At 47.4% G+C, this 14,569-nt stretch overlaps 1 protein-coding gene across 2 annotated transcripts in view; it reads left to right on the forward strand.

Moving 5' to 3' along the window:
* Positions 1 to 14,569, forward strand: part of hck (HCK proto-oncogene, Src family tyrosine kinase) — a 98,151-nt gene that overhangs the window by 48,645 nt on the left and 34,937 nt on the right. For both annotated transcript variants that reach the window (XM_055652663.1, XM_055652662.1), the window contains exons 2-4: positions 8,905 to 9,022; positions 11,658 to 11,700; positions 13,427 to 13,526. In XM_055652663.1, the coding sequence (XP_055508638.1) occupies positions 8,909 to 9,022; positions 11,658 to 11,700; positions 13,427 to 13,526 (257 nt within the window). In that variant the 5' untranslated portion in view covers positions 8,905 to 8,908. The remainder of the gene's footprint in view (positions 1 to 8,904; positions 9,023 to 11,657; positions 11,701 to 13,426; positions 13,527 to 14,569) is intronic.

Here is a 14,569-nt window from a genome sequence, read left to right on the forward strand (position 1 = left end):
ATCAAGTTGGTTTACTGAAACATCCAGTGAATTCCACAGATTCACAACTCTCTGGATGAAAATTTTTTTTCCTCATCTCAGTCCTAAATGGCCTACCCCTTATTCTTAAACTGTGACCCCTGGTTCTGGACTCCCTCAACATCGGGAACATTTTTTGTGCATCTAGCCTGTCTAATCCTTTAAGAATGTTATATGTTTCTATAAGATCCCCTCTCATCCATCTAAATTCCAGTGAATACAAGCCCAGTCGACCCATTCTTTCATCATTTGTCAGTCCCGCCATTTCCGGGAATTAACCTGGTGAACCTACGCTGCACTCCCTCAATAGCAATAATGTCCTTCCCCAAATTAGGAGACCAAAACTGCACACAATACTCCAGGCGCTGTCTCACCAGGGCCCTGTACAACTGCAAATCCTCTTGCAATGAAGGCCAACATTCCATTGGCTTTCTCCACTGCCTGCTGTACCTGCATGCTTACTTTCAGTGACTGATGTACAAGCACACCCAGGTCTTGTTGCACTTCCCCTTTTCCTAATCTGACACCATTCAGATAATAATCTGCCTTCTTGTTCTTGCCACCAAAGTGGATAACCTCACATTTATCCACATTATACTGCATCTGCCATGCATCTGCCCACTCACCCAACCTGTCCAAGTCACCCTGCAGCCTCATCGCAGCTCACACTGCCGCCCAGCTCTGCGTCATCCGCAAACTTGGAGATGTCACATTTAATTCCCTTGTCTAAATTGCCCTTAATTATCAGTTCCACAGGATTCCTGGAAGGCGTCACCTGTGATCTCATTGTGGTAGCCGATAGGCAAGGTGTGGCTTAACGAACCAGGTAGCAAAATATACAACAATGTACTTTACATTTGCAAGCTGCATTAGTCCAACATTTAGTGTCTGTCCCCAAGATTGTTGGAATCTGACATATCAAACAAACTTTTTTTTTTAATCTAATTTTAAATCCCTTATAATTTTGCTTTGTTTATCTGGATAGGATTATACGATTCCCACACACTTTTTACAGCCAATAGATTTCTCACCGTTGATTAAAGGGGTTAATGATTTATTTAAAACCTACATCTTTGGTTATGAAGGTGGACAATAATGTTGGAGAAACTCAGCGGGTGAGGCAGCATCTATGGAGCAAAGGATTAGGTGACGTTTCAGGTCGAGACCCTTCTTCAGACCCTTCTTTGGTTAAGAAAATTTGCATGTACTGTACAGTGGAGAAATTCATGAATCTTACAGTCGTACAGACCCGTAGAGTCAAACAGGCCCTTCAGCCCAACCCGTGCATGTTGACCAAGATGCTCCATCTTAGCTAATCATAATCCATGGACCTCTCCATGTACCTGTTCAATTGTGAATCTGTGGAATTCTCTGACAGGACAGTGGAGGCCGATTCACTGGTTGCATTCAAAAGAGAGTTAGATATGGCTAACGGAACCAAGGGAAATGGGGGGAAGGCAGGAACTGGGTACTGATTGTGGATGATCAGCCATGATCACATTGAATGGCTCAAAAGGGCCGAATGGCCTGCACCTATTTCCTATGTATCTCTGTGTCTATGTGTCTATTAAATGTTGTTATTGTACCTGCCTCAACTACCTCCTCTGGCAGCTCGTTCCCACTCATCCAAAAACTTCCCACTGTATCTCGGTACAAGTGGCCACAATAAACCAATACTGAGAGAATGGAGCGGCTGGGCTTGTACACTCTGGAGTTTAGAAGGATGAGAGGGGATCTTATTGAAACATCTAAGATTGTTAAGAGTTTGGACACGCTAGAGGCAGGAAACGTGTTCCCGATGTTGGGGGAGTCCAGAACCAGGGGCCGCAGTTTAAGAATAAGGGGTAAGCCATTTAGAACGGAGACGAGGAAACACTTTTTCTCACAGAGAGTGGTGAGCCTGTGGAATTCGCTGCCTCAGAGGGCGGTGGAGGCCGGTTCTCTGGATACTTTCAAGAGAGAGTTAGATAGAGCTCTTAAAAATAGTGGAGTCGGGGGATATGGGGGAGAAGGCAGGAATGGGGTACTGATTGGGGATGATCAGCCATGATCACATTGAATTGGCTTGAAGAGGGTTTGAAGGGCCGAATGGCCGACTCCTGCACCTGTTGTCTGTTGTCTATTGTCTATTGATACCACCTATTGAAAGCAAAGCAAGAAATTCATTGTCCTATCTGGGACACATGACATTAAACTTAAATCTTGAATCTTGAACCCTCTGTGTGTGAAAAGTTGCCCGTCGGGTTCCTATGAAATCTTTTCCCTGTCATCTTAAACCTCTGCCCCCTAGTTATTGATTCCTCTACCCCAATAATACTAGATGTTTTTTTTAATTGTATCTTCGGTTTGACAATCACGGCAACGTAGAACAGTACAACGGCACAGAGGTACAGTCGCTGCCTCACATGGCCAGAGACCCGGGTTTGATCCTGATCTTGGGTGCTGTCTGCAAGGACTGCGCATTCTCCCTGGGACCACGAGGGTTTCCTCCAGCGGCTCCTCTTTCCTCCCTCATCCCAAAGACGTGCGGGTTTGTCCGTTAACTGGCTTCCGCAAAAACAAAATTGTCCCCAGGATATGGGATAGAACTAGTGTACGGGTGATTATTGGTCAGCGCGGACTTGGTGAGTCAAAGGGTCCGTCTCCACGCTGTATCTCTAAATTAAACTGGTGTAAGATGCTGTACGATAGATAGGTTTGTATCGATGAGGTTGTTCGAATACAACACAATGTACTTGGTGGGAGAGTCAAGGGCCTGTCCCACTTAAACCCCTGTCCCACGGTACGAGTTCATTCTCCCGAGTTTGCCCTGATTCGAACTCGGGAGATTTACGGTAATGGCCACTCGTCGGTACTCGGGGCTCTCGTGGACATTTTTCATCATGTCGAAAAACCTTCACCAGTCTTCCCATGCTTACCTGCCGTTAACGAGTCTTCCCGAGTACCTGCCGTTAGTGCTGAGAGACGTCCCCGAGCTCCGACGTACCCGCTACGTTCATTCTCCGCGCTTACCACGAGTTTGATTTTTTTTAATAACTCGGGAGAGCGCTTGGAATGAACTCGTACAGTGGGACGGGGCTATTATGCAAAATTTTTTTCGCCGACTGCCGTCACCCGTCACACTCGAAGCCGGTTGCAGAAAATTTTCACCGTGTTGAAAATCGAGCGGCGACCTGAAAACGGTACGACTCTTTGGGCGACTACTCACGGCCATCTGGTCACTGCTGGATTTTCGACATGTTGAAAATTTTCAGCAACCTGCTGCGACTAATGACGGTGGCCGGCAAGTCGCCGAGAAAAATTGCATAAGTTGGACAGGCCCTTTAGTGATAACTATGGCAGCTTGATGTTTGCGTTCAGCCATGCTTGGCCACCCCCCCATACACTGCAGTCATTTCCATAACACAACAGCTGTGAATGGCAACAGTTTTACAGGCGTAACATCTGCAGAATCTCTTTGCTCTTTAATTCGGTCATTCAGTTGAACACTGCGCAAACAACAATCTTTCTCCAAAGTGTATTGTGTGACATGTTTCTGTCAAATGCTGCATGTTCAGTTTGGTAAACGGGTCCATCGGACTGGCCATCCAGTTTGCACCATACATTCAATGGAGTTTTGCTTAATTTACTCATAAAGTTGCCTTACTGTTGTAGATCATCTGTCCACAAAACACAGAGTTGGTGTGTATATTTTTGGATCAGCACCAGATCATAAGATTATAAGAGATAGGAGCAGAATTAGGCCATTCGGCCCATCAGGTCTACACCGACATTCAAGCATGGCTGATCTAACTCTCCCTCCTAACCCCATTCGACCACCTTCTCCCCATAACCTCTGACACACGTACTAATCACTGTACCTCGGTACGCATGACAATAAACTAAACTCAAACTCATCGATGAGACCAAGCGTAGGCTTGGCGATCACTTCGCCCAACACCTCCGCTCAGTTCGCATTAACCAACCTGATCTCCCGGTGGCCCAGCACTCCAACTCCCCCTCCCATTCTGAATCCGACTTTTCTGCCCTGGGCCTCCTCCGTGGCCAGAGTGAGTCCCAACGCAAATTGGAGGAGCAGCACCTCATATTTCGCTTGGGTAGTTTACACCCCAGCGGTATCAACATTGACTTCTCCAATTTCAGGTAGTCCCTGCTTTCTCCCTCCCTCCCATTCCCAGCTCTCCCACAGCCCACTGCATCCGCCTCTTCCTTTCTTCGTCCCGCCTCTCCCCCACTTCAGTCTGAAGAAGGGTCTCGACCTGAAACGTCACCTATTCCTTCTCTCCATAGATGCTGCCTCACCCGCTGAGATTCTCCAGCTTTTTGTTCACCTCCGATTTTTCCGGCATCTGCATTCTTTCTTAAAAATCAGTCATTCTGACATACCCTCAGGAAACTCCTCAAAAACGTGTGCTTCTCCAATGTCCATTCAGTGAATCATTTTTTTTAAAAAAAATAGAGGCAATAAAAGTATAAACCGTATCATGACAAAAACATTTAATGTACTCTTCCATTTTAAATTCAACATATAACCATATCCGATCGGCAGCACGGCACGACAGTGGCTCTTCTAGCCGTGCCGAACACATGTGTCCAGGTTGGTGGTCCCATATATACTTTGGCAGGGACCATAAAGTCCATTCCCTTCCAGTCCATATATAGCCAATGTATTTTTAAATGATAAAAACGGACCTGCCTCCACCACCTTCACTGGAAGCTCATTCCACACAGCTACCACCTCTTCCCAGATGGCAGGATGGAGAAGTATAAACCGCAGCTTATGACAAAATACATTTAATGTACATCGTCCATTTTAAATTTAACAAAGAAGGAGTAGAACTAGAGAGAAGGTGAAAGTAATAGTGCATGTACTTCTGCATCTCCTGCCCGTGTAATTAACCTTAGCTTTCCCCCGATTCAACCCTCAATGGACACGCTACCGTCCCTTATATAGCAGGACGGGCTCATTGTCGACTGTTCATCAAGTCCCGGAGGCCAGTTTATAACTAACACATGCTTTACACAAAGAGCACTCTTTGTACGGGCGTCCGAACTCGTGATTTGCTTTTTCTCTTTTCCTTCCAACTCCAGCCCTGAGACTAATTGGACATGGGCAGATATTTGTGAATCAGACAACAGCCATGGAGGATTCCTGCTTCCCTCTGCTTGAGTTGTCAAAAACAGATTGAACATTATCCCGAGGCCGTGATTTTTATGTTTAAGAGGGAACTGCAGATGCTGGAAAATCGAAGGTAGACAAAAATGCTGGAGAAACTCAGCGGGTGAGGCAGCATCTATGGAGCGAAGGAAATAGGCAACGTTTCGGGACGAAACCCAAAGGGTTTCGGCCCGAAACGTTACCTATTTCCTTTGGGTTTCGACCCGAAACGTTACCTATTTCCTTTGGGTTTCGGCCCGAAACGTTGGGTTTCGTCCCGAAACGTTACCTATTTCCTTTGGGTTTCGGCCCGAAACGTTACCTATTTCCTTTGGGTTTCGGAAACTTTGCCTATTTCCTTTGGGTTTCGGCCCGAAACGTTGCCTATTTCCTTCGCTCCATAGATGCTGCCTCACCCTCTGAGTTTCTCCAGCATTTTTGTCTGCCATCATTTTTACGTTTCTTTTTATATACCTTATGGGGGGAAAAGGACAAACTTGATCTTTGATAGCTCCCAGATTACCAGACATGCTATCATTCCGATCTGCTGTGGTTGAGAATATGTTCATCGGATTAGCTATTGAAATTTTTTTATTTGGTTGATAGTTTTTGTTCCGTGATTCCTCTTGGTAATATAGGCTGCTTGGTGGGATTACTATCAGAGATGCAGCATGGAAACAGGCCCTTCGGCCCACTGAGTTCATGCTGACCAGCGATCACCCGTTCACACTAGTTCTATGTTTCTATCCCACTTTCTCATCTAAGCCCTACACGTTATTCTTTTTTCCCGAAACGTTGCCTATTTCCTTTGGGTTTCGGCCCGAAACGTTGCCTATTTCCTTTGGGTTTCGGCCCGAAACGTTGCCTATTTCCTTTGGGTTTCGGCCCGAAACGTTGCCTATTTCCTCTGCTCCATAGATGCTGCCGCACCCGCTGAGTTTCTCCAGCATTTTTGTACTTCCTACTTATTTTACATGGATAGGGTACGATGGCATTAAATCCATTTTCTGGGATTCCACGATGTAAATCTACACTCTGTGTTTCTCATCATCATCATCATCGGCCGTCACTCGAAGCGAGTATGACTGTCCTCTCCTCTCCATAGGGTCGTCTACTTGTGGGTCTGCAGATGTCTGTAGAGGCCGATCCGCGATGCACGCGCCTTGGTGCAACGTGGGCAGTGGAGACTGTTGGTGGCCGGTAGTTGTCAAGCCCCCTTCTCTCTCTGCAACACGGCGTAGTTCCGTTTCGTGACGTGCATCTCCTTCCTGCACGGATTTCCTCCAGGGGCGCCTGTCCAGTGCAATATGCTCCCAGTTGCTCGACGTGATGTGGATACCAGGGATAGGGGTGACGGGCGGCAGTCTGTTCGTTTTTTTCATCTTGTGTTTTAATGTTGCTCGGTTTGTTTTGTGTGCGGGGAGGGGATTGGGGGAAACTTTTTTCCAGGTTCTTTCAGGTTTGGCTCGGCCACCAAGCACGACACCCGGAGGCTGCAGCGAATCGTCCGATCAGCAGAGAAGGTTATTGGCTGCAACCTTCCCTCCATTGATGAACTGTACACTGCAAGGGCCAGGAAGCGAGCGGGCATGATCATCTCTGACCCCTCCTACCCTGGCCACAAACTCTTTGAATCACTTCCCTCTGGAAGGCCACTCCGGACTGTCAAAGCTGCCACAGCCAGACATAAAAACAGCTTTTATCCACGAGTAGTTGCTCTACTCAACAGCCAAAAATCTGTAGCCTCCCTTTGATCTGGTATTTTGTTGGTTCACATGCTTGATGTTTTATCATTAATATTTTATTATTATTAATGTTTAGTGTTTTCTGAGTCATTCATAACTGTCACTGTATGTCATGTTGTTACTTGTGGGCGGAGCACCAAGGCAAATTCCTTGTATGTGAATAATTGGCCAATAAACTTACTTACTTACTTAATTAATTAGCCTCCCCGGAGATGTGATCAAATTTCGGATCACATTCTCCAGCTCTGCGGCCTACCATCGCTGGAGTTGGAGACCTCCTCGGACTGTCGTGAGCCTCACCGCGGGGCGTGGACTTAACATCGGAGCGGATCCCTTGCCTGGGATCGCTCCCACCGCGGACTTTAACACCGAGGGCTCGCAGTCTCGGGAGATGCTAGTCGGGAGCTCCAACACCGCGGAAGGCTCGACCAGCCCCGACGCGAGGTTCGTTCGCCCGGCGCGGGGGAGCTGACATTACCCTGATGCAGGAGCTGAACGCCTCGACACAGAGGGCCCGAACGCCGCCGGCTACGGGAGTCAGATCGTCCCGTCAACGGAAGGCTCGAGGCCCCCGACCGAGGAAGAACAAAAGGAAGGACTTGAACTTTATTTCGCCTTTCATCACAGTGAGGAATGTGTTGGAGTCACTGTGGTGGATGTTCATGTTAAAATGTGTTTTTGAGTGATTTGTTGCTTTTAATTGTACGACTGACCTGGCCAATGAAATTCCTCGAATGTTGCAAAACATACTTGGCGAATAAAGTGTGATTCTGATTCTAATTCTGGTTTCTTCAGTCTGTTCTTGCTGTTGTCCTCGATGCTCGCTGACCTTCCTTCAATTGACAGTACAGGATTTGTTTACGGAGACGTGTGTTGTACATGCGGCTGACATGCCCAGGCCATCAAAGTCACTGCTACATTATTGTGGTGGTGATGCTGGTCATGTTGCCTTCCTCCAATACACTCACGTTGGTGCGTCTGTGTGTCTGCCAGTTTAACCCTTGCAGCCACAAGTTATTGGGCTACAATAATAGAAACATAGAAACATAGACAATAGGTGCAGGAGTAGAGGCCATTTGGCCCTTCGAGCCTGCACCGCCATTCAATATGATCATGGCTGATCATACAACTCAGTATCCCGTACCTGCCTTCTCTCCATACCCCCTGATCCCCTTAGCCACAAGGGCCACATCTAACTCCCTCTTAAATATAGCCAATGAACTGTGGCCTCAACTACCCTCTGTGGCAGAGAGTTCCAGAGATTCACCACTCTCTGTGTGAAAAAAAGTTCTTCTCATCTCGGTTTTAAAGGATTTCCCCCTTATCCTTAAGCTGTGACCCCTTGTCCTGGACTTCCCCAACATCGGGAACAATCTTCCTGCATCTAGCCTGTCCAACCCCTTAAGAATTTTGTAAGTTTCTATAAGATCCCCTCTCAATCTCCTAAATTCTAGAGAGTATAAACCAAGTCTATCCAGTCTTTCTTCATAAGACAGTCCTGACATCCCAGGAATCAGTCTGGTGAACCGTCTCTGCACTCTCTCTATGGCAATAATGTCCTTCCTCAGATTTGGAGACCAAAACTGTACGCAATACTCCAGGTGTGGTCTCACCAAGACCCTGTACAACTGCTGTAGAACCTCCCTGCTCCTATACTCAAATCCTTTTGCAATGAAAGCTAACATACCATTCGCTTTCCTTTACTGCCTGCTGCACCTGCATGCCTACCTTCAATGACTGGTGTACCGTGACACCCAGGTCTCGCTGCATCTCCCCCTTTCCCAATCGGCCACCATTTAGATAATAGTCTGCTTTCCCGTTTTTGCCACCAAAATGGATAACCTCACATTTATCCACATAATGTTGGAACTACGGTGAATGGTTTCTTGCGAGCTGCCATTGGCCGGCAGTGTACTGATGAGGCTATCATCTTCCTTTGGCCGATATCTTAAACAAAAATATTTTCTTAAAATGTATTTTCAGAAGCATGGGTTGTGCCAAATCGAAAGACTCTGTGGACTTGCAAGAAAAAAGCTTACATGATCCGGTAGGCAAATCTCAAACAGCTCTTTATGTGAAAGACCCCACATCCAACAATCGTGTAAGTAAGAATAAAACTATTATCTAAGGTCATTCTTCAACTGTTCAAAGAAAACGAACCTCTACTCAAATCTTTCAGAGAATGTTATTTGTTTTAATGAACGTCAATGCCATACGACTTGTGAGTGAGTGGGTCTAGAGTCACACAGTGTGGAAACAGGCCCACAGGCCCAACTTGCCCACACTGGCCAACATGTCCCAGCCACACTAGTCCCACCTGCCTGTGTTTGGTCCATATCTCTCCAAACCTGTCCTCACCATGTACCTGTCTAACTGTTTCTTAAACGTTGGGATAGTCCCGGCCTCAACTGCTTCCTCTGGCAGCTTGTCACACCCACCACACTTTGTGTGAAAAAGCTACCCCTCAGATTCCTATTAAATCTTTTTCCCTTCACCATAAACCGTTAGTCCTCGATTCACCAACTCTGGGCAAGAGACTCTGTGCATCTGTGATCTTATACAGCTCTTTAAGACCCCCCCCCACCCCCCCATCCTCCTGCCCTCCAAGGCACAGAGACCCAGCCTACCCAACCACTCCCTATAGCTCGGACCCTCTAGTCCTGGCAACATCCTCGTGAATCTTCTCTGTGCCCTTGGTATGTAAGTATGTACACTCTGTATGTGTGTCTTTGTCGCAATAGACAATAGGTGCAGGAGTAGGCCATTCGGCCCTTCGAGTCGCCTTCCCCACCCATCCGTGTGTCTTAGGAAGGGTCCCGAACTGAAATATCACCCCACCCATGTTCTCCGGAGATGCTGCCTGGCCCACTGGGTTACTCCAGCACTTGCAGCATCTGCAGTTATTACCTGTATCCACCTATCACTTGCCAAGCTTGTCCCCACCCCGCCCCCCCCCAAGCCCCCATGCTCCTTTCCCCTCCTCCTGGGTCCCCATTTCCCCTTCATCTCCGCCCCTTCATGTCACCGACACCTGTATGGTCGTGTGTAGTCGCCCAAAGAGTCGTACCTTTTTCTGGTCGCCGCTGGATTTTCAACATGTTGAAAACTTTCGGCCACCTGCCAAGTCAAGTCAAGTTTATTTGTCACATACACATACGAGATGTGCAGTGAAATGAAAGTGGCAATGCTCGCGGACTTTTGTGCAAAAGACAAACAACAAAACAACCAAACAAATTATAAACACAATCATAACACACATATTCTTTTACATAATAAATAATAGAAGGAAAAACGTTCTGTAGAGTTAGTCCCTGGTGAGATAGGCGTTTACAGTCCGAATTGCCTCTGGGAAGAAACTCCTTCTCAACCTCTCCATTCTCACTGCATGGCAACGGAGGCGTTTGCCTGACCGTAGCGGCTGGAACAGTCCGTTGCAGGGGTGGAAGGGGTCTCTCATGATTTTGTTGGCTCTGGACTTGCACCTCCTGTTGTATAGTTCCTGCAGGGGGGCGAGTGAAGTTCCCATAGTGCATTCGGCCGAACGCACTACTCTCTGCAGAGCCTTCTTGTCCTTGGCTGAGCAATTCCCAAACCAGATGGTAATGTTCCTGTTGCCGCGACTATGACGGGTGCCGGCAAGTCACCGGAAAAACTTGCATAAGTGGGACAGGCTCTTAACTCAGTGGGTCAGGCAGTATCTCTGGATACCCCATAGATAGGTGATGTTTGGGGTCAGGACCCTTGGGTCTGAATTATTTTAATTCAGATCTTGCCTTTTTGTTCAATTCAACTCGTGTTCTTCGAATGGCATGTTGGCCTTCATAACAAGAGGAGTTGACTATAGGAGCAAAGAGGTCCTTCTGCAGTTGTACAGGGCCCTAGTGAGACCACACCTGGAGTATTGCCTACAGTTTTGGTCCCCTAATTTGAGGAAGGACATTCTCGCTATTGAGGGAGTGCAGCGTAGGTTTACAAGGTTAATTCCCGGGATGGCGGGACTGTCATATGGTGAGGGAATGGAGCGGCTGGGCTTGTACACTCTGGAGTTTAGAAGGATGGGAGGGAATCTCATTGAAACATATAAGATTATTAAGGGTTTGGACACGCTAGAGACAGGAAACATGTTCCCGATGTTGGGGGAGTCCAGAACCAGGGGCCACAGTTTAAGAATAAGGGGTAAGCCATTTAGAACAGAGACGAGGAAACACTTTTTCACACAGAGAGTTGTGTGTCTGTGGAATTCTCTGCCTCAGAGGGCGGTGGTGACCGGTTCCCTAGATACTTTCAAGAGAGAGATCGATAGGGCTCTTAAAGATAGCGGAGTCAGGGGATATGGGGAGAAGGCAAGAACGGGGTACTGATTGGGGATGATCAGCCATGATCACCTTGAATGGCGGTGCTGGCTCCAAGTTTGGGCAGTTCTTTGTACTTTGAACCAAAACGTTTGCCCATTTTGTATGATTAAAAAACCGTGGGTTGAAGAAATGACGTAAAATTGAAATAAGGGCTGGGAAAACGGGGCGTATGTGGAGTATATCTCCTTTGCAATAACTACATCCATGGCAGTATGTATTCACCCCGACTTTGTGTTCATTCTGAGTGCTTTCATAGAATCGTAATACGAAATAGTGTGTGGAAATATGTGGATCAAATGTGAAAACGTATTATGACAGACTTCAAACCTGTACTAAAACAACTGGATATTTTTATACTGATGACATTTTCTTTTTCTTTAGAACTCAAATAATTTTCCACCCACCAATAATTCATCTTCAGGAGGTATGTATGAAATCCTAATTCCTGGTTTTATCTGTCTCTGGTTTAATGCAGTCACATTAGGTGCCAATGTCACTGGACATGCACTCCTCGATTAATGATGTCATTACTGTCCTGGCCATTGGTCAATCGATCACTTTGTGTGGATCCTGTGTGTTAACTCTGTGATGGACAGCTTAGATTCAAAATACTAACAAATAATCAATAAGGAGAAGAAATAGTTGGTGAGATGCCATGAGAACGTCACCAGTTTCTACCAAACTTTCTTGTACTATGTTGCCGGTGGAGTCTAATCTTCATAAAACTGATGCCCAAGTCGTATGTTTAAGAAGGAACTGCAGATGCTGGAACAACCGAAGGTAGACAAAAATGCTGGAGAAACTCAGCGGGCGAGGCAGCATCTATGGGGCGAAGGTATCGGTGACGTTTCGGGTCGAGACCCTTCTTCAGACTGAAACCTTCGCTCCATAGATGCTGCCTCACCCGCTGAGTTTCTTCAGCATTTTTGGCTACCTTACTAGGCTGGAGTATGATCAGAAACAGCAGACCCATTAGTTGCTGTATCTGTATCTGAGGGGGGAGAGCGGGAAGATGAAAGGAAGAGGCGGAGACAGTGGGCTGTGGGAGAGCTGGGGAGGGGAGGGGAAGGAGGGAGAAAGCAGGGACTACCTGAAATTGGAAGTCAATGTCCATACCGCTGGGGTGTAAACTACCCAAGTTTATATGTGACTGAGTAACCCAGTTATATGTGACTGGATAGGGCGGCACGGTGGCGCAGCAGGTAGTACGGAGTTTGTATGTTCTCCCTGTAACCGTGTGTTTTCGCAGTTTCTTCCCGCACTCTATAGACCTACAGGTTTGGAGGTTAATTGGCTTCTGTAAATTATAAATTGTCCCCAGTGTGTAGGATAGTGCTCGTATACGAGGTGATCGCTGGCCAGCACGGACTCGGTGGGCCGAAGGGCCTGTATCTCTAAAATCTAAAGTAAGACTCCTCCACTCAATAGACAATAGGTGCAGGAGGAGGCCATTTGGCCCTTCGAGCCAGCACCGCCATTCAATGTGATCATGGCTGATCATCCACAATCAGTACCCGTTCCTGCCTTCTCCCCGTATCCCCTGACTCTGCTATCTTTACAGAGCCCTATCCAGCTCTCTCTTGAAAGTATCCAGAGAACCGGCCTCCACCGCCCTCTGAGGCAGAGAATTCCACAGACTCACAACTCTCTGTGAAAAGCTCCCTTTATCTAGAGATTTTATTTTTGATCATAGATAACCACAAGGATACTAAAGCGAGTGAGTGCAGCACGTTGTGGTGGAGACACCCTTACTGCTGCGGGCTAGTGGTAGTGCTAAACCGTGGCTAATATCTACACTCACTGGGTAATGTCATTGGGTATTTTTAAAACAGAGATTGACAGATTCTTGATTGGAAAGGGTGTCAAAGTGTACGGGGAAACGACAGGAGAATGAGAGGGAAAAACAGATCAGCTGTGGTTGAACTCGATGGGCTGAATGGCCTAAATCTGCTTCCATGACTAATGATCTCCTGGTTTGCGAGCAGGATCTGTATACATGGGTTCGGCCGGGCTAGGAATATGATCCTTTGCTCTTGCATCTGCCAGGCATGATCACTGGCAATTCTGATTGTAACGAGAGGCTGAACGTGACTAACTTAAAGGTCCTGTGTCTGACGGAGGGGAATTGATTGAACTCTTCCCCCTTGCAGGAACCGATGACATGGTAGTGGTGGCTCTTTATGACTACGATGGGATCCACGAAGGAGATTTGAGTTTCAAGAAAGGAGAAAAGGTCAAAGTGATCTCGCAGTGAGTAAGAGTTGCCCGGCCTTGATGTTCACCCCGACGGAGGTGGATGGGCGGGAGGGGAGCTGTGTGGGGAATAATAGGTACCAAGAGCGGAACTCGCTATCAAAACATGGAGGGGACGGGGGGCACAATGTTTTGGCTGCCACGCCCGCATGCGCACGCTCACACACGCACACACACACGCGCGCGCGAGGCTTCGAAGGATCAATCCAGCACTAAAAACGGAGATTTTAAAATCGGGATCACAAAAACTTGGGGGGGGGGAGGTATGTCCCCCACCTCTCAAAACATGGGGGGGACGTGTCCCCTCTGGCTGCCCCGGGATTTCCGCCCCTGATAGGTACACATCCACCACCGATTATCCAGCAGCTGGTGGCTCGGACAAAATTACAGGACCGACTTGAAATCACAGAAGCCCCCCCTGAATATGTGACGCCTAGGCCCGGTGAGGCGGGAGATCTCGACTTCTGCAGCTGATCGGCGGGTCATATTTCCCCCCCCCCCCCTCTGGAACCAAGGGTGCCGGGACATCAGTGGTGGACCTGTGCTAGTAATTCTCTTGGCGGTAGGACTGCCCAGTCACACCTCTTAACAATTCAGACGTTATCATTTTGGTTTCCAGCAAGGTGACACATATGTTTATTCATCATGTGTACCGGCATGGCTTCATCTACAAAGAAACAGAGATGGGAGCAATTCATAAATGATGTTTGTAGGCAAAATGGTAGCAAAGTTCGAGCCACATAGATTTAGTCTAACAATGAATGTGCTTGCTAGCATAAACAATGATGCTCCTTTATCCATTGACGCTATAAGAGAGAGAAATATACACTTCCCCCTGATGCATGGCAAAGATTAGCAAGAAATCATGTTAAGGGGCTGTCCCACTTGGGCGACCTAATCCGCGAGTTCTGGCGAGTTTGCCCTCGACTCATACTCGCAGCCTGGTCGACACGAGGTCGTAGGAGGTCTTTGTAACTCTCCTCCATGCTCGAGAGTAGTCCCCGCGTACTTGAGGCTTCAGCTAGATCGCGGCGTATTTT

The sequence above is a fragment of the Leucoraja erinacea genome, chromosome 21, assembly GCF_028641065.1.
Source record: "Leucoraja erinacea ecotype New England chromosome 21, Leri_hhj_1, whole genome shotgun sequence".
Taxonomy (NCBI): domain Eukaryota; kingdom Metazoa; phylum Chordata; class Chondrichthyes; order Rajiformes; family Rajidae; genus Leucoraja; species Leucoraja erinaceus.